The 27,585-nt window shown below is 38.2% G+C and overlaps 1 protein-coding gene across 1 annotated transcript in view; it reads left to right on the plus strand.

Annotated features, from left to right (window-relative positions):
- Positions 1–23,273, plus strand: part of nectin3.S (poliovirus receptor-related 3 S homeolog) — a 57,939-nt gene extending 34,666 nt beyond the window's left edge. Inside the window, exons 3-6 of the mRNA XM_018249419.2 lie at positions 1,297–1,593; positions 6,119–6,236; positions 16,182–16,333; positions 21,484–23,273. Coding sequence (XP_018104908.1) covers positions 1,297–1,593; positions 6,119–6,236; positions 16,182–16,333; positions 21,484–22,076 — 1,160 coding nt within the window. The 3' untranslated portion in view covers positions 22,077–23,273. The remainder of the gene's footprint in view (positions 1–1,296; positions 1,594–6,118; positions 6,237–16,181; positions 16,334–21,483) is intronic.
- Positions 23,274–27,585: the final 4,312 nt, after the last annotated feature.

The raw sequence follows: 27,585 nt of genomic DNA on the forward strand, positions 1-27,585 counted from the left end.
TCTATTTGAGTTTTTTCTCCAAAGAAACTCTGTCAGGAAGGCTAATAACATGTCCAAATTTATCCCTGGATCTCTCCCATTGACTTATACATGATTAGGCTTGGGCGAATTTGACCCGTTTCGGCAAAAATTAGCCGCCGGCGAAATGTCGCAGACGCCCATTAAAGTCTATGGGCGTCAAAAACAAAGTATTTTTTTTTTACGCATAACGCCATACAAGTCTATGGGGGTCATTTCCGCAGCAAAACAAGGCAAAAAAATTCGACCATACCTATCTATACATGAACTCATGCAGGATTTAGGTGGCAATTTTTAAAGGGCCAGAGTTTGAAAAATCGCGAAATTTGAATTATAATTCGATTCGAGTTTGGATAATTCACAGTTCGATTTTGAAACCATAAAAAAATTTGGAATTTTCAATTCGACCCTTAATAAATCTGCCCCTGCTTTTTCCAAATAGAAAAGTGTAACCCTGAAACAGAAAATACAGCACTGGTAATTGTGTGTGACGTGTAGATTATTCATTGCCCTGGCACAATAAGGGTTAAAGGGATACTTTCATGGGAATTTTTTTTTCTCAAAATGAATCAGTTAATAGTGCTGCTCCAGCAGAATTCTGCACTGAAATCCATTTCTCAAAAGAGCAAACAGGTTTTTTTATATTCAATTTTGAAATCTGACATGGGGCTAGACATATTGTCATTTTCCCAGCTGCCCCAAGTCATGTGACTTGTGCTCTGATAAACTTCAATCACTCTTTACTGCTGTACTGCAAGTTGGAGTGATATCACCCCCGTCCCTTTTCCCCCGCCAGCAGCCAAACAACAGAACAATGGGAAGGTAACCAGATAACAGCTCCCTAACACAAGATAACAGCTGCCTGGTAGATCTAAGAACAGTACTCAATAGTAAAAACCCATGTCCCACTGAGACACATTCAGTTACATTGAGAAGGAAAAACAGCAGCCTGCCAGAAAGCATTTCTCTCCTAAAGTGCAGGCACAAGCCCCATGTCAGATTTCAAAATTGAATATAAAAAAATCTGTTTGCTCTTTTGAGAAATGCATTTCAGTGCAGAATTCTGCTAGAGTAGCACTATTTACTGATGCGTTTTGAAAAAAACATGTTTTCCGATGACAGGATCCCTTTAAGGAATAATGGCAAAAAGGCCATAGAAATTTCCTTTAAAAAGTAAGCTTTTAAAGCACATAATTGTGTATGTAATTTCTTATGAAATGTGTATGCTACTTATGTGTCATATAGTGTATTATGCATTCAATATTCTTTTTATCTTAGTTGAACCGACTGTGACCATTTCAAAGGGACCTGAACCCTTACTGGATGGCGCTCATGAAACAGTAGCAGCATATTGCTCAGCTGCTACTGGAAAGCCTGCTGCGGAAGTGTCCTGGGAAGGGTCTCTTGGAAGAATGGAAACAAATGCAACATCTTATCCAAACAAAACAGTGACTGTTATGAGCCAGTACCGCTTGGTTCCAAGTCGGTTTGCACGAGGAAGAAATATAACCTGTGTGGTGAAGCATCCTGCTCTGGAAAATGACATTAGGTATCCATTTACGTTGGATATACAGTGTGAGTAATCTGATTAAGTATTTTTATTTTCTTAGTTGTGTTTACTTCCAGAATCCATTTCCCACTTCTCATGTTAAAGTAATCATTGCTAAAGACCATCTTAGAGTAGAAGCACTATGTCCAAGTTTTACTTTTAAATTTGTTCAGAAAATAAGCTAAAGGAAATCTTTTAATTCTGCTCTATTTTGTCAAAGTATTTAAATGACTCAGGATCTCACTAAACACATAGGGGAAGATTTATCAAGGTTCAAATTGTAAATTCCCATTTCAATTTTCAAGTTGGATTTTTGGTCAAAATTTACCAATTCGAGTTGGGATTAATCCAAAATTTGAATTTGAAATCGAGATTTACTGTATCATACCTTGACCCTGGGAACAACTCGAATTCGATAGTACATGACCTAAAACCTGCTGAGTTCATGTAGAAGTCGATGGGAGAGTTCCAGTGACCCATTTGAAGATGTTAATAACTTTTCTTCGGTGAAAAAACTAGATTCGAGTTTAGTCAAATTCGATTTAAGTTTTCAGGTCGGTAATATTTGTTAGACGTTCAAGTTTTTTCTTAAATAAGATACTATTCGAGTTTCGAGGTCATTCGAGGTAAAAAAAAAAACCTCTTATCACTGAACCTTTGATAAATCTGCCCCGTAGTGATTTGGTTGGGCAATTTGGACAGTTGGTAGTTTTGGCCAAAAATCTGGCTGGATTATGATGCCATTATAGGAGAGGACATGAATCAGAGTTACCCTTTCAGTTTTAGTGAAGTTAGACTAAAGGAACCAACACCTTTTATGGTATTATGTTAACTGTATATGGCCAACTTCACACATGCTGGTGATAGAAGCACTGGGATATAATTTGTGATATTTTGCAGGGAGTTATTTTTTAAATACAGCACTCGTTTCATGAGGAAACTTCGGGCGACTTCGAAAATCGAAACGCCGCGAGTGCATTGGCGCAGGCGATTTTTCATTTTAGCAGGTGGAAGGCAGTTTGGGGAGATTTTTGCCCTGCAGAAGAGACGATTAGTCACCAAGCGACTAAATCTCTCCTAATCTGCCCATGTGCCCCTGTCCTTAAAGCACCACTCAATGATTTGTTCCTAATTAAAGTACTGTTTGTAGATCTATTCAAGGACTACCGAGTTCCCCCATGTGTAACTCTCAGTTTGACTGTACCGTATATACTCGTGTATAAGCCGACCCGTGTATAAGCCGAGGTACCTAATTTACCTAAGAAAACTGGAAAAATGTATTGACTCGTGTATAAGCCTAGGGGCCCCATGTCAGATTTCAAAATGTGAATGTGTAAATGTGTAATCATGTTTTATGGCATAGAAATCTATCTAAAACTATTTAAAAGAGCCTCCCCATAATTCCATCAGCAGGAACATGACACTGCAAAAATATGCTTACCCTGAGAAGGATCAGTGTGGGCCAGGTTATAAATAGCCATTGAACCTCACATACTGGCACCCAGTACATTTGAATGTTGGAGTTCCCTGTGACTCCCACCATAAGTCACAAGCTTGGCATGTTTCTATCTGACAACAGCAAGGACTTGCCAGGCAGCATTGTTCTCCGCCCTATGTACCTGGCGTAATGATGACAGAATGAAAGGGGAGTGACAAGGCAATTTATATGTACATGTACAGCTCCACAGATAGCACTCTGCTGCTGGCAAACTTGGAATCAAGCTTTAGGACCTTTTAACAATGGCCGCCAGGGGCCCTGTGAAAGAGCTGCAGGACGGTTCACTGTGTCCACTCTCCGGGCGGCGCGTCCTTCCCTGCCGGCGTAGATACCGTAGATATGCCCAGCAGTGCGACCCCCTGTGACCCGGCCCCAGCAGGACTGTCTGTGACGCCGCCCGGAGCAGGTCCAGGAGCTCCGGGCGGCGCGTCCTTCCCTGCCGGCGTTCGCTCCCAAAATGGCGGCGCCCATGGCCGCCACGTGGGTAGCGGCCGGCGCCGCTACCCACGTGGCGGCCATGGGCGCCGCCATTTTGGGAGCGAACGCCGGCAGGGAAGGACGCGCCGCCCGGAGCTCCTGGACCTGCTCCGGGCCGCGTCACAGACAGTCCTGCTGGGGCCGGGTCACAGGGGGTCGCACTGCTGGGCATATCTACGGTATGACCCGTGTATAAGCCGAGGTTGAGTTTTTCAGCACATTTTGGGTGCTGAAAAACTCGGCTTATACGCGAGTATATACGGTATGTGTTTTTTATTCCTTCTATTCAACTTATTTAAGATCCACTGCAGTATTTGTATTCTTCCAACTTCAAATTAGATCACCTTGCTCTAGAAATCCTATACTTAAATATGCTAACTTCCTCAACTATCTATTCTCATTAATACTTGTTATCTAGCTCTCTCTGAAGTGATTCTAGTTTGTCAGTTTGGGAGCAGTACCCCAAAGAACTGTAGGCAGCACTCCAACCCCTAATACATAAGCATTTGCTATATAACAAGGCATTATTCTGAACAGAGAAATATGGCTCAGCAATGGGTTTTTAACAGGTTTCCAATGACGTTGACTTCCTTATTTGACCTATTATTCTTTCCTTCATTATTGTTTTTAGATTTTCCTCTGATAATGTGAACATATTTAATGTGATGCAGGTATGGGATATGGAAACCCGTTATCCGGAAAGCTCCAAATTAAAAAAAGGCCATAGACTCAATTTTATCCAAATAATCCACATTTTAAAAAATGATTTCCTTTTTCTCTGTAGTAATAAAACCGTACCTTGTACTTGATCCCAACTAATATATAATTAATCCTTACTGGAAGCAAAACCAACCTATTGAGTTTATTAAATGTTGACTTAAGGTATGAAGATCCAAATTACAGAAAGATCTGTTATCTGAAAAGCCCCAGGTTCTGAACATTCTGGATAACAGGTCCTATACCTGTATTTATAATGTAATAGCTGCATTTGGCAGTTCAATGTGGAAGTGAGGAAATCCACTCTTCCAAATAAGGGCTAAGCTGCTGGAAGAGGGAATGATGATTCCTTTGTTTAGATTAATTAAAAACAGGTCAGGTTTGCTGCATTGAAACAATGATTGGTACAGGCCCACCGAGAGAGTTAAATCTAAACATTTTGCGGTTTGACTTATTGACCTAAATGTTTCCTTCATGGCTTAAATGAAAGAAATCAGCTCTTTATTTAAACAAATTACAAACAAAAGAGAATTCCTCTTTATTGAGTCATAAAACATGTATTAATATATATGTATACTTCTTGTGCTGTTGTTGCTTTTATTTTAACTCTAAAGGTTTTTCATCTTTGGCACAGTCCCACCAAAGTATCAGAAATCAATCCTTTTAATTCAATTAATAATCTAAAGCAGTTTTTATTTAATCTCTGGATGAAGCAAGAATAGAGCAAGATGATTGGACAGTTTGGCTGTATTGAAATGCACAACCATTCTGCATATAATAACTTTCCTTACAGACTGCCTTGTGATCCCTTTGGACCACTGCCAGTTTTGTCTGCATAGACAATCCGGTCTATTGATGACTTTCCATGCATGCATTTCCATTTGTCAGGTAAATCTACTGACCCATAAATGGCAGGGTCTGGTCTTTACTGTGTTTTCCTTGAGATTATCATTATTCAAACTAGTAGATCAATGTGACATAGATCATATGCATGTGGGCCTGCGAAACACATCCTGAAAAAATGATATGCATATCAGATTTTAGAAATATGTCAATTCAGTAAAAATTCCTGAACATTTCGCTATATTGTGTAAAAGATAGAACTGTTTCTGGGTTTTCCTGTCTGCTTTTAATTCTGCCCCTTAGTAACATTAAAGATACACAGGGATACTCTAACAAATGATTGCAGTTTCACTTATGCAACCAAAAATTTGTAATTATTTAATACCTTGAATTTCAAGCCAATCTAGCCATTCTATAACTAAGGGCTTTAGCACATGGGCAGATTCAGGGAGATTTAGTCGCCTGGCGACTAATCGCCTCTTCTTCGGGGCGACAATCTCCCCGAACTGCCTTCCGACTGCCTTCCACCTGCTAAAATGAAAAAACTCCTGCGGCATTGCACTTGCAGCGTTTCGATTTCCGAAGTTGCCTGAAGTTTCTTGGTGATCCCGAATCTGCCCGTGTGCTAAAGCCCTAAAAGTTAACGTGTAGGTGAACCACCCCTTTCACTACCAACTGCCTCTTCGTAGGCAGAACAGTGGTGATTCATAGAGCTAAAATGTTGAATATTGACGATGAATTAGTAGTTAAGTGTTAAGTTCCACCAAACATGCTGCTCCTAAAAACTTGGTGCCATAAGTCCAGGCTTTTGTGGCCTTCCCACAAATCTGGGCCTGGCTGTAGTACAGCAGTTTGCAATGAATATCACATCAAGAATACCATGACATAAAGGATATGGAAGGTAGATGAGCAAGTATCATTTTGGTTAATGGGTAATTACTAATAATATGCCTTGCAAATTCATGTAGTCTGACCTGTGCATATGACTCATGCTTTATTAATATGTTTTTCATTAGATGCCCCTGAAGTTTCAATAACTGGATATGATGATAATTGGTTTGTTGGCAGAACAGATGTTTATCTTAAGTGCAATTCTGACGCTAATCCTCCTCCTACTGAAATAAAATGGACAAGGTAAGCCCTTCATTGATTGTGAGCCATTTATATTCTGTATCAGGTAGGTCCAAATACACTCCTGTTGGAAGAGGGGTGCAGCTCACACAACAAAGACCCCCAGAAAGAATTGACTTCGTTTTTTTATGGGTCCATGGATTGTCAGTGATAATTCTTATGTTAGTTAAGTATTGATGATGTGATTATGGTACTATTGTTGTACAGTTAATTATTTGATTATACACCGGTGGCACTCATTGTGAAGCAATTATTGGATATAATTAATGACTTCTGCCCAATGCCTGAGAAAGAAGAAGCAGCCACCAGAAATGTTCACTGCAATAATACCTCCACCAATAGAATAAAGAAATAAGGCCCTTTTTTACTAGCTAGTGGTGTGTGTAGCCTCAGTCTACCATGAACTGACTGATCCTCTGTTCTTTCATTAATAATTCTGTATTTCTAGGCAGTACTGTCTTAAAGGGGTTGTGCACCTTTAGATCAACTTTTAGTATGATGTAGAGAGTAGATATTCTGAGACAAGTTGTAATTCGCTTTAATGTTTTATCAATTGTAGTTTTTATGTTATTTAGCGTTTTATTCAGCAACTCTCCACTTTGCAATTTCGGTAATTGGTTGCTAGGGTCTAAATTACCATAGCAACCCTGCATTGATTTGAATAAGAGACTGGAATCTGAATAGGAGAGGGGCTGAATAGAAAGAGGAGAACTAAAATGTAGCAATAACAATACATTTGCAGCCTTACAGATCATTTTCTTTTTTAGAAGGGGTCAGTGATCCCCATTTGAAAGCTGGAAAGAGTCAGAAGAAGAAGGAAAATAATTCAAAAACTAAAAAAAACAATGAAGACCAATTCAAAAATTGCTTAGAATTAGCCATTCTATAACTAAGGCGCACCACCCCTTTCATTACCAACTGCCTTTTCTTAGGCGGAGCGGTCGTGATTCATAGAGCTGGACAAACCTGGCCCATACAGGAGTGTACAGTTTCAGTATTTCTGGCAACTTTTGAGTTATAGTGTTGAAGAACTAAAATATTTTAGAAGAAATAAAATATACATTGTTATCTACAAAACTACCGTATATACTCGAGTATAAGACGAGTTTTTCAGCACCCAAAATATGCTCAAAAAGTCTACCTCGGCTTATAGCCGGGTCAGTGCTGAAAAACTAGGCTTAGACTCGAGTTTGGAATCTACAACTGGGAAAGACAGCAGGGTTCGCGCCACCCCCCTCCTCTCCTCTAGACCTGCGGTTTACTTACCGATGTGATCTCTGGCAGCCCAGAGGAGGAACGTGCCTCTTTTTCATTCGTCAGGCTTGGGCCTTTGGTGCGGTGCTGCCTGGGTGGGGGGGGGCGCTGCGGCACACTCTGCGTGGTGCGGGCACGGTCCCTCCTTTGGTCCAGGGGTGGGGCTTCCCTTCGGTGGCGCTGCCTGGTGTTTCGCGGTGAGACTGGTGGCGGCTGTGTGTGGGGTGGGTTGGCCGGGAGATCGTGGGGGGACTCCCTGACCTGCTCTGTGTTGCTGGGCATCGTGTTGTGCATGTCGGCGGTCAGGGGCTGTACTTTGCAATCACGCTACCAATTACTCAACGTTCCAGCGCGAATCACTTCCACAATAACGTCACAGCCTCAAACTCAATCTGAGTTGCTGCTCTTAAAAGGGCAACACTAGTTCTTAAAGAGGAAATGCCGCCGGGTTAGTCAAGAAGCTGGTACAGTGAGTTTTAGGTTTGGACGTTGGTAGTGTAATTCTAAAAATGCAGCAGGCTATTGATTTTCTTTTCTTGTCTTCAGAAAGGAAATCAACTCATATAGTTGAATCAAAAATAGCTTAACCCTTGGCCCTTTTCCCATAACCTCTATACATAACTGGCTGTAACAATTATTTTGAATAAAAAAATGCCTGTTATTACAGCATTAAAACATCTCAGTTTACCTGCTGCATTTCTCACCCTAGGCTTATACTCGAGTCAATTAAATTTCCCAGTTTTCGTAAGTAAAATTAGGTACCTCGGCTTATACTCGGATCGGCTTATACTCGAGTATATACGGTATATCTAATAGTGTTGTTCACCATGATTTTTTTTATTAGATGTGGTGTACTGATTATTTAACTTTTTGGGGGTTATTTATCAGAATCCGAATTTTTCTGTTTTTTTACATTAAAAAAAACTAGAATAGACTATTCTCCCTTATTTATCAATATAAAAAAACACCAAAAAATCAGATTGACAAAAAAAACGTGACTTTTTAGGATTGTCGCACAAAAAAACGCAACTGTTTTCGATTGTTGAACAAAAAAAAAAACAGAATTTTTTGGTTTTGACAATCAAAAAAGTCTGATTTTTTTTTTGTCAAATCGTCGGAAAAGCACAAAATATTCGGATTATCATATAAAACCCAGAGCAAGCAATAATATCTTCAAATTGCAAATAGGACCTCTGCCATTGACTTCTACAGGACCTCAACTGATGGTGTATTTTTGGATTTAGACTTTTTGCAGCCTTTGGATATAATAAATCTCAAAAAATGTAAAACCAAATTCAAAATTTGGATTTTATAGTAAAAAAAAATAAAGTTTTTAGTATTCAGACTTTAATAAATAACCCCCTTTAAGTAGCAGCTCTCCAGTTTGAAATTTTAGGAATTGTCTGGTTGCTGTGGAACAAATTACCCTAGCAACCAAGAAAAAATAAAGACCAATTGAACAGTTGCATGGAATTAGCTATTGTATAACATACTAAAAGCGATCTTAAAGGTGAACAACCACTTTAAAATATGTATAATCACTTATTTTACTATGCAGTTTTTGTGCTTCACCTCATTGTAAGGGGGGCCAGTAGCAAGTGAGCAAGAACAGGGTGTACAGTTCCAGGATCATCCGAACGTGTGCGTGCATTATCACTACTAAATCCGATATCCACAGCAAAAAAAAAAAAAAAATAGGATGATTGTGCCATTGATGTTACAAGCAGGGAACCCAGAGCACAGTCTGTGCTTTTCTTATAGTTACAAGTTTTAGTTCATATAGAAAATAAAGACATTAAAGAGATGGAGACTCGGGGTTCAGTTGTATTTGTATGTATAGAGCAAGCCGGTCAGCGTTAATTTAGCTTACAAAACACAGCTAAATGATGACTAATGCTTGATTCTTTTCAACTGAGTGTAGGGAAAAAGTATAACTATGCCCCTGCTCAGGGGCAGATTTACTAAAGGGTGGTGGCAAACGTCGGCTACACTTTATCAGCGTTACCTCCCACAGGGACATTGCGGATTTACTAACGGGCACAAACACCAATTCGCTAGCGAAAGAGATAGGTGCTAGCGCTCATTCGCACTCTATCTTTAGGCAACAATTTGCTCTGGCGAATGGACGTTACCTTTTTTGCTAGACTTGCCTTTGCCAACTCAGACCAGGCGAAGTGCATTGGAGTACATAGATCTTCCTCAATCTTCTGTTACTTACATCATATTCTTTAGTGGAAAAAGCATCAAAGTTCAAAAAACGCTGGCGTCTTTTCCTTTTTTCAGAGTGATAGCCTGCAAAAGTCCTAAAAATTTTGTGTAACCGGTTTCCCCCCTACATTTTCTAACATATGGAACATTAACTATACAGTGGGCTCATGTGTAGGGCATTATAACAATTCTAATCTCTTTATTGAGGTTACACAGGACATGTGTAATTAACAGTGGAAATGTAATGTATTTGCTGAAACATATCACATAAAGATGTCCATTCAACTTTAAATTTCCCGCCGTATGCAAATTAACCTGAGCGCAAGACCTCTAGCGAACTTGCGCTAGGCAGAAATGAACGCTAGGGCATCTTCGCTTTGAATAGCTCACATTGGCGATGTAAGGCTAGTGAAAACGTTGTCGGCCACAACGAAACTCTGCATTTTAGTGAATTAGCGTTGTCTGAGAGATGGGTGCGAAGCGGTCACTGGTGACTTTTCGCCAGTTAATGAATCTGCTCCTTGGTATCTACATCATAGAAAAGTGAAGTAGTAGAGATTTCTCTGGCCAGCAAGAGTATCTACAGCACCACCACTACTCCATTGGCTGGGCTACATATAGTGCTGCGTATCCCCCATACTGGGTACAACTGAGTGGTACATACTGTCTTTCGCGCAAGTTGAACTTTAAAGGATACTGTACAACGTACAATACAACCATAAACAATAATGTGCTTTTCAAATCTACCAGTACGTAACAATGATGCTGTGCTAGGCTGTGCATATGTTACTATTCAACAGATTCAGTAATACAGTTTTATCTTGTGCGGTGTATTCACTTATAGAACCTTGCAAAGGGAAAATGTAGCAACTTACTTAGCAAGCTTTGCACTCATTTCCTTTTTTTAATATAAATACAGAGTGAAAAGCTAGATTGGTTTTGTTTTTAGCTCTAAATTCACTAGTATAGTCTTCTTTAAATGTAACCATTTGCATTGGAAATCCTATTAATCGATAGTAGGCATTTCTCATTCAGGTACTCTTCTGCCTGTATCACATTCATGCCGTTTTAGCACAAATGCAGTTGTATCCTGTTACTTGTATTTAAATAAAATATCGTTATATAGTGATGGATTCTTGGACATTTCTAATCAACATCCATGTTCCTCACGATAAAACAAGCAAACACATTTTTGAGCAATTTTAAATGTCATGTTGTTCCCATTAAATTACCAGCAACCTATAAATATTGCCAGTGTAAAAGACAAAAGGCATATTGGCACAAGTACAGCTCGGCCATTAGTAGAAAAGCAAACATACTAAAGTATATACAATTATGCAAATAACCGTTTTTCATTGGGTGCAATTGCTTAAGATTAATCCGACAATCGGTGCCAAAACACAACTAGTGGCAGACTGGCAGAGAATGAATGTATTTATATGACACCAGCACACAGGTATTAACAGCCATTGTCTGAAATATATTCCGACACAATTCTAGTTGAAGTCCCTGCCTCAAGCAACTTGGGTTATTTGTGTAGCAGAAGCAGATATACTTACCTTAGAACAATGTGTAGTTTATGTAAAGTAGTTTAGTTTGAGAAGTTTATTTAATATATTTATTTATATTTATTTCCTGACAAACAGCTGCAGCGCTTGCTTTATGGTTGGGATTGTAGATAACACTTACTTCTAATCAGAGCATACATACCTCATAAGACATCAGAGCAGAGTCAAGTTAAGCTCCCCATAGATGCAAAGATTTTTCTTGCCGAACGACCGATTTTAGCAAAGTCCGACCAATCCTTCGAAATTATCGTGCGGTTAGTGGGATTCGAACGATCGTACATCTTACTATTTTTCGCCCGACATCTGTCAGAAAATTGATCGGCCAGGTTAAAAAATCTTTATCGGTCCCAGTGCAATCTATCAAGCAGGCAGCTACTCTTCAGTTTTGCTGGCAATATCACCTGAAATGGTCTTTTTAGTTGATTGACCTAGTCTGTTAAAGAATAGTGACCATTTAAGCGTAATACTGAAATGTAAATAATTAGCGATGCACCAAATCCACTATTTGGGATTCGGCTGAATCCTTGGTGAAAGATTCGGCCGTATTCAGAACAGAATCCGAATCCTAATTTGCATATGCAAATTAGGGGCAGGAAAGGAAAAAGTGGAAAAAAATCTTCTTTTGTGATGAAAGTCACGTGATTTCCCTACCCGCCCTAATTTACATATGCAAATTCGGATTTGGTTCGGCTAGGCACAATGATTCGGTCGAATCCAGCTGAAAAGGGCTGAATCCTGGCCGAATCCCACACCGATTCCTGGATTCAGTGCATCCCTATAAATAATATATACATAATTTAATATGGATGCATTTATATGTGTATAGGTACAGCAGATGTTTGACATGTGAAATATAGCGCCCTATTCACATTAAATAGCTTTCCCATAACTGTCTTGCAGTTTTGTGATATTCTAAAGAAGCCAATGAGGGTCATGGTATGCCATTATTAAATTGGAAAAAGCTTCAGAACCTTCAGGTCTACAAGTCATAATCATATCAGATGAGAAAGATTCCAACTGCCTGCATGCAGACACTGTCTACAGCTATTTCTCATACTTGAACCCAGTTATATGACGTTAAAAAGGGCCACTTTCATAGTTGTCCATACACTAAAAGGATAATTAGGTCATCTCAGGATACATGTTGCAAGCATGCATGCATATCAGATAAATAGGGAATAATGTGCCCTATTATATAATATAAGGAATCCCACAAACCATATGCAAGGCAGAATGCTTTTATACAGGTCATGGAACACTAAGGGGACTTTTCCTTTTTCAAACTTGTTTTTTTTATTTAATTTACCATAACATATAGAAAATGTCCTTATACAGTGATTCTGATTCTGAAGACAGCAAAGTGTGAAAAAAGAAAAGAGAAAGCTAATTAAGAAGGGAGGGGGGATGTCTCTCCAGTTGGAAACCTTTATTCTGTTGGCTTCGTTTATGATCTGATCTGATCTTTTTATGAGTTCTGTTGGTTTCCTTCCTGCTTTCATTCCTCTTCTTCTTGTTTTGTTTGCCATTCTTGCCACTTTTGGTGAGGGCTTAGCATTCTAGTTGGTGATGTCCCGCTTCTAGCTAGTAACTTTTCGAAGGTGACGTTGGAATTTATTAATTGAATCAAGTTTTCCCTTTGTGGTATTTCCTGAGATTTCCATAGTCTATGTATAAGTAACCTAGCATCTGTAAGAATGTGGAATACTAGAAGATTTGATGGGTAGTTATATAGTTCATGGTTGAGCAATGCCATTGCTGGATTCAACACCATTGAGGTGTTAGTTGGTTGGATAATTATTTGTGATACCTCATGCAGAATGGTGATAAAGTTGGACATGACCACCAAATATGGAACATTGTTCCTTCTGTTCTATTGCATCTCCAGCAGGTATTTGGAGTAGACTAAGGTGAGTACATTATTTGTTATAGTACACAAGGTTTCATAGAGTGATGTGGCACAAATTATATCACTAAGTACTGTTTAACTATATAACTGATGACATCACTAAGCACTGTTTATAAATATATATATATATATATATATATATATATATATATATATATATATATATATATATATATATATATATATATGTATATATATATATATTATATATATTTGTAAGGATTTAGCTAGACCTTTCCCTAGACAGACCAGTTCAGCAGTGTAAATACATCCATTTTTATAGTGCTCATGTGCATGTGCTTTATAAAATTAAATGGGAAATATTTAACATTTCAAAGGTGCAGTATAATGCCGTGTTCAACACAAGTGCAATAAATAGGGCTTGAAAAGGTAAAAATAAAAATATGTAGTTATGGGACCTGTTATCTTGAATGCTCGGGACCTGGGGTTTTCCGGATAACAGATCTTTCTGTAAATTTTTAATTTGAGTCTACTAAAAAATGATGTAAACGTTAAATAAACCTAATAGGCTGGTTTTGCTTCCAGCAAGGATTAATTATATCTTAGTTTGGATCATGTACAATGTACTGTTTTATTATTTCATAGAAAAAGGAAATCATTTTAAAAATTCTGGATTATTTGATTATAATGAAGTCTATGGGAGACGGCATTTTGGTATTTCGAAGCTTTCTGGATATCGGATCCCATACCTGTATAAGAAAAGCACAAACATGAAGACTAATTGCAGTTGTGTTAGAATACTACTGTCTACATTATAATGAAAGTTATATTTAGGGTGAAATAACCCTTTAATCCTTGCCAAATACACAGTCGCCTTGACATGTTTTTCACGTAACATTTGGACTGCATTCTGCATGTTCCTTGGTATGCCAGCTGTCTGTCAGCATACTCACTTTCTACATAGATTTTTACTAATCCCATATCATTTAGCTTCCTCCTGCTTATGTCAAGTTCACAAGCAGCTACTAATAAGTGTCACAAAACTGTACATACAAAATCTATTCTGAGCTGTTCAGTTAAATAGACTTGAAGTGATACACGCTGTTTTATTGGAGAAAAAATTATATAAAAATGAGCTCAAGGCCTTCTTTGTTTTGGTTTTGTTGGCAAAAGATTTCACTCTGTGCCATCCCTCTGATTTGAACAGGACTAAAGTGAACTTTATGTTTGTTCTTGTCAGCGTGGGATACGCATTACTCGAGTTGCAGCTGCAGAACTGCCAAATGCCATTGGTTCAATCGATGGGTGTTGTGTCTTGTTCACTGAAGCTCCTTGTGACAGGTGTTGAAATCGATCTTATTTGTGGCCTACGCTCTAACCCCTGATAACATTCCAGGATTATATTGCAGTGAATGAGACATGAAATAATGTATCCGCTGTTCTAATATATGAGAATATTAGAATAATGTATCCCCTGTTGTAATATATAAGAATATTATAAGTTATCATTTAATTCCATGACCAAATAAAGGCACAAGGCTGCAGACTGAGGCCTTTAGAGCTCTTGAATTTTTGAGTTTAAAGTAGGAGTTCTTTTATAGGTAATATTGTACCCACTGTTGTAAACTATAGGGATAAATATCACTGAGGAGTTCCTTGGCAGTACAGAGGCACAAGGCTGTTGGCCAAAGGCTTTTTTTGCAGTCATGGAACTCTGGGATGGTTTCAAATTATCATCATATTTTACAGGGAGTACATTATTTTTTATAATACAGGTATGGGATCTATTATACAGAAAGCTCCGAATTATGGAAAGGCCATCTCCCTTAGGGGCAAATTTACTAACCTCCGAAAATTCGCCAGCGACAGCTTCACTCACAGCGCAACACTTCGCCAGGCGTAGATTCTACAGGACAACGCTAATTCGATAAAATCCGAAGTTGCGTCCAGGGCGCCAAACGCTGGCAAAGTTGCACTAGCGTTACTGCGCCAAGCAAAGCGAAGTTGCGCTAGCATTGCCTAATTTGCATACGGCGGGAAGTTAAAGTTGAATGGGCGTATATGCTGCAGCCAATACATTACACTACACAAGCCCGGGAAACCTTAATAAAAGAAAATAGAGTTATTATATTGCCCTACACATGAGCCCAGTGTATAGTTTATGTGCCATATGTTAGGAAATGTAGGGGGGAAGTGATTTACCCCCAAAAAAATTTACGCTCTTTTGCAGCATATCACCCTGAAAAAAGGAAAAGCGAAAATTCGCCAGGTGTTAGGGAGTAAAGTACCTCTAGAGTCTATCTCCTTCGCTAGCGAAGTTATGTCTGTTAGTTAATTGGCAAAATACCGAAATGATGTCACCCTGGCGAATTTTCGCCACCGTCAGTCACTTTGCCCTTTAGTAAATTTGCCCAAAAGACTCCATTATAATCAAATAATTAAAATTTTTAAAAATTATTTCCTTTTTTTCTGTAATAATAAAACAGTACCATGTACATGATCCTTAGTGGATGCCAAACCAGTTCATTGGGTTTATTTAATGTTTATATGATTTTCTAGTAAATTTAAAGTAAAAGATCCAAATTACAGAAAGATCTGTTATCTGGAATGCCCCAGTTCCCGAGCATTCTGGATAACTGGTCCCATACCCGTACAGAGTTCCCAGCCACACGGTACAAGTGACATCACAAGTGGGGAAGGGGGATTTTTAAGAGCTCCCCAACCCCAATGATGTTTGACTTGCTACAAATATATTTGTGGACATACAAATACTTTGGCTTCTGTGATTTCCAGCTTGGAAATAAGGGTGCTGTATCCTGTGTTGTTTAAAGGGTAAGGCATTTTTTTAGTAGCAGTATGCACAAAATGTCTCTGTCTTAAATATATTGATAATGGGTTGAGTGCAGAGGACCTCTTGTAGTTGACTGCTGTATCTTAGTCTAAATTGCTTGCTTAGCTTTTTATATGTTCATATTTTAACAGTTTACTAAAATGTTGCTGTTGTGCTGAACATCATCATTCTAATACCATGTTTAACTCTTATTAATACAGGTTAGATGGAATTTGGCCTCAAGGCTTACAGTCTGTAAATAATACACTACTTTTCAGCCTCCCACTTACTCACAATTTCTCTGGGATATATGTGTGCAAAGTGGCCAATGCCCTTGGTCAGAAAAGTGACCAAAAGATCATCACAATTCTAGGTGAGTTTGCATTCTGCAGTTATTTGTACCTTGTCTTTGTATGCATGTGTATTGGTGTGTAATCATGTAAGCCTGTAAAACTAGAAATGCTGCTACTTACCCACCAGACCCCTGTCTCTCCTGCCCAGCCCTCTACCTGGTTTGGCAACGTTGTCCTTTTGTAAATGAGCAGCCAGCAATAGCTGACACAGAAAAGATGACGGTGAAAGAAGCATGGAATACAGTGAAGTACTTCAGTTGCATAGGGGTACTGTACAGGGAAAGGCATACAGCAGCTTTGTATGTGTATGGGATCCATTATCCAGAAACCTGTTGTCCAGAAAGCACTGAATTACGGAAAGGCCATTTCCAATAGACTACATTATAATTAAATAATCCAGATTTTTAAAATTGATTTCCTTTTTTCTGTAATGATAAAAACTTTTACAGGTATAGGATGCCTTATCCGGAAACCCGATATCCAGAAAGCTCCGAATTACGGAATAGCTGTCTCCCATAGTCTCCATTTTATCCAAATAATCCAAATTTTTAAAAATGATTTCCTTTTTCTCTGTAATAATAAAACAGTAGCTTGTACTTGATCCCAACTAAGATATAATTAATCCTTATTGGAAGCAAGACCAGCCTATTGGGTTTATTTAATGTTTAAATGAATTTCTAGTAGACTTAAGGCAGGAAGACCCAAATTAAGGAAAGATCCATTATCTGGAAAACCCCAGGTCCCGAGCATTCTGGATAACAGGTCCCATACCTGTACTTGGTCCAAACTAAGATATAATTAATACTTAATGGAAGCAAAACGATTTCATTGGGTTTATTTCATGTTTACATGATTATTTTAGTAGATTTAAGGTATGAAGATCCAAATTACGGATAGATCAGTTACCCGGACAACCCCAGGCCCCAAGCATTCTTGATAACCGGTCCTATACCTGTACTACTTTATGCATGCAATAAATGTGTGTAATTATAGGGCTTATATACGAACTGAGGCAAGAAGTCTTTTCCCACCACTTTCAGGCACAGATCTTTGCATCTCGCAAACACTTTCAAAGCACACTTGCTGCTACAATTTGCACCTTACGTGTAAGTGGAGGGATGTGGACATCACCTTCAATGACCCTTAACACCATATCATTCACATCCAGAGCTCTCTACTTAAGGCCTTTCTCAAAGTATTTAAGATAGGAGATCTACTGCAAAACCTTTCTAATGTATATTGAGTATAAGTAGTGGATATATATGTTGAAATGGTTTTTGTGTGTCCATAACTGGCCATTTTAGACATTCCTTATTCAATGTGCGTATCATTCTGAACCCAAGCAAGGGGTGTCAACTGATCTTCTTCATCTATGACACTGAAACTATATGTAATCATGGGCTTTATATGTTTAAACACAAGTCTAGACACTGCAAGTGTCGGTTTTAACGGCAATGGTACTTTATCAACTGTCGGCAAATTGTGCTCCCTGCAGGCAACAAAAACGACTAAAGCTGGCCATAGACGCAAAGATCCGATCATACAAATCATCATACGATCGGACTTCCCCATCTCCCAACCTGCCACTGAAAATCGTACAATTGGCAATATATGCAGAGATATGATCGGCAGCCAACAGAAATTAACCTGTCTGATCGACCAAACGATCGTTCTCTGCTGGACGAAAAATGTCGGGACTCTACACACACAGTCCGAAAATTGTACGAATCCTCGATTCGTATGATCAGATCTTTGCGTCTATGGCCAGCTTAACCCTTAATGCAGTATTCAGTATTAGCTGCATACATCCAAGTTAGTGGGGGTGCTGCCTTATGGCTTAACTGCTTTCTACACAATTCACCACCAAGGTTCTGTTAAAGAGGTAGTTCCACTTTTTTGTTAACTTATAATTAGTTATAGAATGGATAATTCTAAGCAACTTTTCAAATGATTCATTTTATCTTTTTCAATTATTTGCCGACTTCTGAGTCTTTCCAGCTTTTAGTTGGGGGTCACTGACCCCATCTAACAAACACATGCTTTGTAAGGCTACAAAATGATTGTTATTGCTACTTTTTATTACTTGTTTTTGTCAGTATCACCAAAAAAGAAGGGAAAAAAAATACCCCCTTAAACCACACTCTCTCAGTCAAGCTAGGCTTGTGGACTGTGGGTTACCCAATAAGCTGAATATAAATGTGAACAGTAATTTAGCCTACTGAGTGATCAATTCATTCTCACCCAGCTTGGCTGAGAGATCTGCAGATTCGGATCCGGTTCGGTATTCGGCCAAATCTTTCACAAAAGATTCGGAGATTTGTCCAAATCCCAAATAGTGTATTCCGTGCTTCCCTAGTTTCCACACAAGGCCCTAGTTATGTCACATTTAATACCTTTATGTAAGGTTCCTTGTCCATATTTTTGCATTTTTTTTTCCCCCTGTTGAATTATTTTCCGGTCGACCCATGGCATACCAGTCCATCACTGAGAACAATAATAAGAAAATGAAAGCCTTTAAGTATATATGTTATTTAGTTGCTGTGGTTATAAATAAAAAAAATGAAAAAAAGACCAACTGAAACAGACAGAATAAGTCCATCTTTAAAATACTAAAAGTTGTAAAATGATATACAAGAACTGCATCTTTTTGAACAGTGAAAAATTGGTGATATAAATATAGCAATAAGAACAGTTCCATAATAGATAAAACAGAGGACTATTATTACAACTATCCTATACATAAGCTTTTATTTATAACATTTAATACCTCTCCTCTATGTCTTTCTTCCCTGCTGAGAAATAAAAATGTATCATCACATAGGTCTCCTATTTTGTATAATAAGTGTCAGCTGCTGAGATCCATATAAATGGTTATAAAAAAGATCTACCACATTTTCACATACCAGAATGCAAATCAAAGACGTTGTCTTTCTGGTTAATTCCTTATCACAGGAGAATAAGTACTGTATCTGGCAGACGCTCATTAGCATTAACACTGTGTGATTTCAGCAGGGTGTGGGCTGTACAGGTATAGGATCCATTATCCGGAAACCAGTTATCCAGAATTATGTGAAGCCCCTCTCCCATAGAGTCCAATTTTAAAAAATGATTATTTTTACCTGTTTTAATAAAACAGTACCATGTAGTAACTAAGCTGCATGTATCCATATTGGTAGCAAAACACTGTTGGGTTTATTTAATGTTCAAATGCTTTTAAAATAGCCTCATGGTATGGAGATCCACATTGCACAAAGATCCCTTATCCAGAAAACCCCAGGTCCCAAGCACTCTGGATAAAAGGTCCTATACATATACTACCATATTATCTGGGGTTTGTGTGCTGTGACCCTGTTATCTGGACTGAATAGCTAGAAAGAAAAGTGAAATACATTCAGTTAAATCATATTTCTATAATTAGCTTGGATAGAAAACTCTTGGGTTCTCGGATTGAAGCAAATATCCTGGACTCCTAAAAGTCTGAATGCTTCAGCAATTTATTTATGCTGTTCCTGTAATCTGAAGCCTCCCTGTTTGTCACATTATCCTTTTGTCTATTTTAGTGCCGTCCCTGAAAAAACTTAACACAGGTTATTATTCATATTTAAGACTTCCACATCGTTCATCATTTTTTGCCTCTTCTCAGTTATCAATTTTATCTTTTTCTCAGTGAGCAGATGAATCCGTAAGGAGGGCTTATGGTTTAAAATTAGCCCTCTTCCAGAGTAAATTATAACACTGATATAGTTCAGGGGAGTTTCAGTCTTGTTGTTGTGAACAACTCCCAGCATCCAGGCAGTGGGGGGAGTGGGGATGACGGCAACTGTAGAATTGTGTGGAGTTGCAATATGCACACTGTGTTGTGTTTTCTGGTGTGTGTCTCTGCCCATTTCAGCTGCTCTTAATGGCCTCATTTAGTGCAGAGTGTGTGAGCCATGCCAGATGATATTAAATATTTATACAACAGATAGGAGTAGCATTCCCACAGCATCTGCACATCAAGGGGAATAAAACTATGCTACCTGCTCTCATCAAGAAACATTGTGGGCATATTTATTTATTATATAAACAGCAGTGTCCTTGACGGATGCACAACAGGGACCCATAGTTGTAATATCGGTACACCTAGTACATCTGGTAGGTAAATGTGTGATGATATAAGGGGTGGAGGTGGGGACGTGGTGGCGGAGCATTGATATAACAGAGACAGAACCAGGATGTAAAGTGATGAAGGTGTAGCATAAAGAGGCAGTTCTAGTGGGAAATTGGTGAGAAGGGCAGGTTTAAAAATGTGCCTGAAGGATAGAGAGGAGCTGAGTGAAGGTATTGGGGCAGATCAAAGGTGGTTTGGGAGGGAATGACTGAGGTTTACAATTTAATTATAATACTGGTCTTGGCCATTATTTTAGCGGCTAGTTCAGTACTAGCCAGATAATTTAGGTACACAAGTGCCCTAAGTTTACCTCAATGGGCTAGTAACATCAAAAAGTGACATTTTGTATTTAAATGTAATTTTTTTGTCCAGAACCTGGCAGCGCTGTCCCATATGATATGTAAGGCTTTCAATTTATAGCTGTGCAGAGACGAACTAAGAACATTTTGCCTCTTGTTTATATCCAGTTAAGTATTGGAACCAGTGTGTACCAAACATCTTATCAGGTATCTGTTTTGCTATTTTTTTAACAGCCTTGGTTTGTTTTAATTGCCTTAATCACCATGTACATCTGGCTGCCATATTTGCTTTTTTATTGCGGGTTTACCAGGCAATTGTATAGGGCCACAAGTACAAATAAGTCACAAAAAAGGCATGGTCCTATTAGGTGAATTTTCAGTGTGGTGCAGAATGCAGATGTGTGTGTGCTAGTTTTATAGATTCACCTTGTGTTTTCCCAGGGTCACTTCAATACCTATATCAGCATTTTACTGGCTTAATGCAGTCAGATCAAGTGTACTAGGACTGAAAAACTAGAGAGCCTTCTCCGCAGCAGAGATGATGATTAATTCCGCAAATATATTGATACAGTTATACAAATCATGTTGTATGGCAGTGCTTGAAAAGTGACAACAGTGGGAATACAAATGGAGGAGACACTTATACTGATAACCTTCCTCTTATTCACCCAGTATTTACATTCTCTTCCTTTTCTGTTTTTCTTTGTACTTCTCTCATTAGATCCTCCCGCTACTACCCCACTTCCTACAATACCACAGACCCACTCAACTACTGACATTGTTGGCATAGAAACATCTTCAAAAAAGCTCCATATTCCATCATCAACCTTGGCTGCCCTGCAGGATGGAAACTTTGGCACAATTATTGGCAGCGTAGTAGGCGGGTGTCTCTTTCTGATACTGCTGATTGTCATTTTTGGGATAATCTACTATAGGAGGAAGCAGACTTTCCGTGGCGACTACTTTACCAAGAGCTACATCCCTCCATCTGACATGCAGAAGGAGTCTCAGATAGATGTTCTTCAACCCGAAGATCTGGATCCGTTTCCCGAGAATCCCAAAAAGGATATTAATATTAAAGCAAACGATCATATCTATAACGAATATCTCCAAGATGTTGAGAACTCTGGTTGGAACAATGCGATTAGCTACGACCGATACCAAGAACACTTAGACAGGCCAATGACTAACTATCCAGATAAACAATTGCCTGTTGTATCCAGGTACAACAAAAACTGCTTTAATGACAATGAAGAAGACCTTGTATCACATGTGGACGGTTCTCTCATCTCACGGAGAGAGTGGTACGTTTAGTGAAAGACTGCTGGGGAAAAAAAAACTTAGTGCATTCAACTACATGATAAGATGGGGGTGGGGGTCATGTGACCTCTTAAAAACACTTGTTTTTTTCCATACCCGTTTACCTTACTTTAGAAGTGGATGAGTACAATATGGTCTCCTGCCTCTCTTGTCTATTGGAAATATGTAAATGTAATCAATACATTGGAAGTTTGATTATTAAAACGTAGTTCCCTTGAGTGGGGGAGAAGTTAGGTACAGAGGTAACACTCAGTGTAGAAATCAACATACATTTCCCCATGAAAAGGTGCTATTCATAGACAGAGTATTCCCCTGGTGATTTCTATAGCTTCATTGCAGTATGAGTGGTTCCACTCTCAGAAGCACTGAAAACCAAATAACATTGATTTCTAAAATGCCTCCTGTGCTCAGCAGAATGATTCTTTTTCTAAAGTATATCATCACTTCACTTCAAAATCTTCCACATTAACGAAGGACTGGTCATATTGGATTTTAAGGGTTAATTGTGGTTACAGACATAATTTTTTCCCCTTTTTATTAAGCAATACTGAACTTATTATAAGGGACAATGTACCATGTACCATTACATAGCATCCCCTGTAACAGGTCTGACAAGTTAGTATCTGCTGGAATGCTTGTTCATTTTAAGAGATTATTATAAATATATCAGTTTTGCCAAAGTTTTCCAGGTAGTTGGCTGTTGCCCAGACTCTGTGGGTGCCTCTGACTCTATAGCAGCACGTGGTTTCTGTATAACCACCCAGAGCATACAGTATGTGCATTTAGTATTGATGCTTTATGGATAGGTGTGAGAGCTTATGTCAAAAAGACAAAAAAAAATCAGCTTACAGTAGCCCAAAAGTGGCATACTTATTTTTAGTCAATGGAAAGCATCTTTTGTGTGCCATTGCATGCAGAACAGACACTCTAATAAAAGAGAGACTTGTACCCCTCACAAAACATTTTTTTTTGAACAATTGGATAGAAATTATTTTTAAATCAAATAAATATTATAAGTTAATATCTTTTGTTCCAAATAGGGATTTGAACTAGGTTAAACGTGATATTACATTACAGTACAGGTATGGGACCAGTTATCCAGAATGCTTGGGACCTGCGGTTTTCCAGATCTTTCCATAATTTGGATCTTCAAACCTTAGCTGTACTAGAAAATAATGTAAACATTAAATAACCCCAATAGGCTGGTTCTGCTTCCGATAAGGATTCATTTTCATTTTATCGTAGTTTTGGGATCAAGTACAAGGTAATGTTTTATTATTACAGAGAAAAAGAAAATTGTTTTTAAAAAACCTGGATTATTTGATTATAATGAAGTCTATGGAAGCTGGCCTTTCCGTAATTGGAAGCTTTCTGGAAAATGGGTTTCCGGATAACTGATCCCATACCTGTACAACACTTGCATAGTGTGTGGGGAGAGGCATTCATATTACGAGTATTTGCTTCAATCACACATGGACTTAGTTACTAGCATTGGGCAGGTTTGCAGCAGTGCAGTAATCCACAGCTGACTGCAGACTAAATAGTAAAAGCACACTTCTAACTGGGTTCTATGGGATGCTTAAGTCACCCCTAATGTGGTTAATATATCAAATATTATTGTCTTTTCATCTAAATACTGCTGCATTAACAGTGTGTTTAGTAAACAGACATGTAATTCTCACCAAGAAAACAGTATAAACTTAAAAACCCACAGTTTTACAGTTAGGAAAAATTGGGGGACAGGTATGGAACCTGCATGGGACCAGGGGGGTTCCAGATAACAGACCTTTCCACAATTTAAGCTTACTAGAAAATCATGTAAACGTCAAATAAACCGAATAGGCTGGTGGTTGCAATGAAAGTTAATAACTATAATAGTAATAATGAGTATGTGTAAATGACGCAATATGTTGACGCTATATAGATACATAATAATAATAGGATAGGAGATTATGGGTTTGGGATCTGTTATCTGGAAACTTGTTATCCAGAATGTTCCAAATTACAAGAAGGCCATCACCCACAGAGCCCATTTAATCGAAATATTTACATTTTTATAAATGTTATTCTCTCCAATAATAAAACATTACCTCGTGCTTGATCCAAACTAAAATATAATTAATCCTTATTGGAGGCAAAACAATCCTATTGAGGTTATGTACAGTTATCTGTATTCATTTCCTTAAGCTTTAATGTTAGAGCAAGTGATGTCACAATGACTCACCCAGGCACCCAGAAGGAACTTTATGATGCTATGGGTTATTACACACCCAATGTTTGTATCGCTGCTGTCATAAAGCAAAAAAACAGTGACACTCAAAATACATCTCAGTCTATGACAGCTTCCATAGAGAGCTAGATGGACTAAGAGATAGTTGGGTGCCCAAAAGCTACATTGTGATCTACCTGTAGATTTTAAACAGGTGGCCTATAGATCACTGCAACTGGCATCATCCACAGCAAAAAGTGGTCAGTTCTTATGCAGATCAGATGTCAGACAGTAACAATAAGCATTTCAATTTCCAGCTCCCCATAGGACAACAATTTGTAAAGGCCACCTTTAGTTCTACAAATTTTGAGACATCTAAAGTTATTATCACCCTATTATTTTGTACCAAAACGACTCCAGAGCTGCAAAGTAACATTCCCTCCATATGTACCGTATTGATGCCTCCATCAAGTGATTTGGGCACTCTTTTGCGGGTCCATCACACAGTTTGGGAAACCGTGTTTATCATATGATCTTGTCCACATTCAACTAGCCATCCCTGCCCAGTTTGATCACTTTCACTCACAAGTGGCCTGAGGTTGGTCTAGACTCTAGAGTGTGCGCCCAAAACAATGAAGATTGAGGTGTCTTACTATAATATCTGGTCTTGGGGTACATTGATAATTATGAGCTGTTCCCTGTTGCTGATAATATAGATCTACATTAGAATCACTTAGATCAATGCTTTCTATAAATGATAGTGGAAATTGGTGGTGCTTACTGTAGAAGACTTCTGCATTTGTAGCTGACACTTTTTTTCTGGGTGCAACAAGGATTTTAATCATCATTAAAAGCCACCCCAGGTTTTTTTCTGAAGGAAAACTGAGGCAACATAACATCACGTGTGCCATTATTCTTAGTGTATGAGGAAATCAGTTGTACTGTTGATATAGCACTGTCTCCGGGTGGATTTAAGTGGAAACTATATCCTATTTGTATCTGTTTTTCTTGTCTTTAAAACGTCATACATGGCCAAGCTCATTGTCTTCACTCACTCACACTCTTCTATATGTTAGATCTACTGATGGACCATGTGTTTCTGTTCAGCCTCTGGTATTAAAAGTTCAGAAACACACAAAATAAGAATGAGTATAATGAACTGTGATTCTGTATTGGTAAAAGCTCAATGTTTGTTTCAGAAGCTTCTAATATAATTATTCTATGTAGTCATGGGGGTGCCATTCAAGTTTCATCTAACAGTTTTAGTACTTTAGAAACAATAACAGGATCAAATTCATCCATTGCTCTTTATAATAATAAGAAAAAGATACTCCATAGAGTAAATTATTTACTCACCACATTTCGGAAGTGGCCCAGGTGCACCGCCCTAAGCCCTCAGCTTGGGGAGCGGACCACCGTAAAAGAAACTGGAGCAGGCACTCAAATAAAGGCAATCTTACATCAAGTAGTAGAAAAGATTTATTATCACACGTTTCGTGTTACAAACACTTAATCATAGGCTATGATTAAGTGTTTGTATCACAAAACGCGTAAGGCAGAGGACACAATAAATCTTTTCTACTTTTCTATATTGCTCTTTATAAACCTATAGGATAAAAATAACATAGAACTCCTCCTGCCAACAAATTTTCTATATGCAGTTGCTATACAAACACATATATCCTTTAAATGTCAGTACAGTATTTCAGCTTTATTGTGTTACTGGCCCTTTAAATTATCATCATGCAAATATGTTTCAGTGTGGATTGTACTTTTTTTTCTGAACTGCATAATCTTTGTTTTTCATTGTGTTTCAACATGGCCGCAGGTACGTTTTATCCTTTATCAGCCAAACAACGTTATCTGCAAGTGGAAATATTTATGGATTAAGAATATGTTCATCTGTTTCTGACTTGGTGAAAAGGTTTCTCTTTTTGTTTTTGTATGAGGCAATGTCTGTATTTATAATGATCACTTGGTGGTACCAAATTGCTTTGCAAATGCCAAAGTCTGTTTGTTCATTGTAAAAAAAAAAAAACCCATGGTACTTTGTATATGAATGTACGAATAGAATTGGCCCTGACATTCTTGTATTTATACTGTGCTGCCTGTAATGTTTGGGTCATATTGACCTGTATAGAAAGGAATTTGTGATTAAAATGCTGCAAATAGGTTGAAAGAAAGTCTAAAATTTAGTGATTCTTCTTTAAGAGGTTTGCTACATTTCTAGGCTACAAGTTTGTTTGTGTTGATATAAAATATTATGTGAGTGCCTATTTCAGGGACCTTAGTAACTTCGTTTCCAGTTCAGTATCAAAAACTGTAAAAGGAACAGTTCAGTATAAAAATAAAAACGGGCTAAATAGATAGTCTGTGCAAAATAAAAATGTTACTAATATAGTTAGTTAGTCAAAATGTAATGTATAAAGGCTGGAGTGACTGGGTGTGTAACATAATAGCCTGAACACTATTTCCTGCTTTTCAGCTCTCTTGGTTTCCACTGATTGGTTACCAGGCTGTAACTAATCAGTGAATTGAGGGGGGGGGCATATGGGTCATACGTGTTGCTTTTGAATCTGAGCTGAAATCTGAGGATCAATTGCAAACTCATTGAACATTTACAGTATGTCCCATGTGGCCCCCCTTAAATGGGACCTGTCACCTTCACGTAAAAAGCTGTGTGATAAAAAGCTGTTTGCAAACTAAACATGGAACCCAAATTCTTTTTTTCATTAAAGCATCCATACCTGTTATAAAGGTATTTTAATATCTGAGCTGTCAATCAAAAATTACCTGTCCGCCTCTATGCCTGAGCCATAGAGGAGGGACAGTGAATTACTTTTACTTTCCATTCAGCACTTCCTACATGTCACTACACTTCCCACATTCCCCCATTAGGTTTCCCATTCTGGTGCATACTCAAGATTTTGAGGTGATACACAACTTTGTCTTAATAACATTATACACAAAATGGCTCCTGCCTGCATACTGTGATTGTGTGATTCCAAGACAAGGAAACAAAATGTAAATAATAAATGTAATATAAGTAAAAAAAATTTTGCTAACATGATAGAAACTGATTGGAATTATTTCTTTGAGTGACAGGTCCCCTTTAAAGTCGCTTAGAGAGCCGGCAAAGCAGGAAGTTGTATTGAGTTATGTTATGTTACACATCCAGTTACTCAAGCCTTTATACAGTAGATTACATTTTTGGCTAACTAACTATATTAGAAACAATTATTATTTTGCACAGCCTATCTATTTACCCAGTTTTTATTCTTACACTGAACTGTT

This window comes from Xenopus laevis, chromosome 2S (assembly GCF_017654675.1).
Source record: "Xenopus laevis strain J_2021 chromosome 2S, Xenopus_laevis_v10.1, whole genome shotgun sequence".
Lineage (NCBI taxonomy): Eukaryota > Metazoa > Chordata > Amphibia > Anura > Pipidae > Xenopus > Xenopus laevis.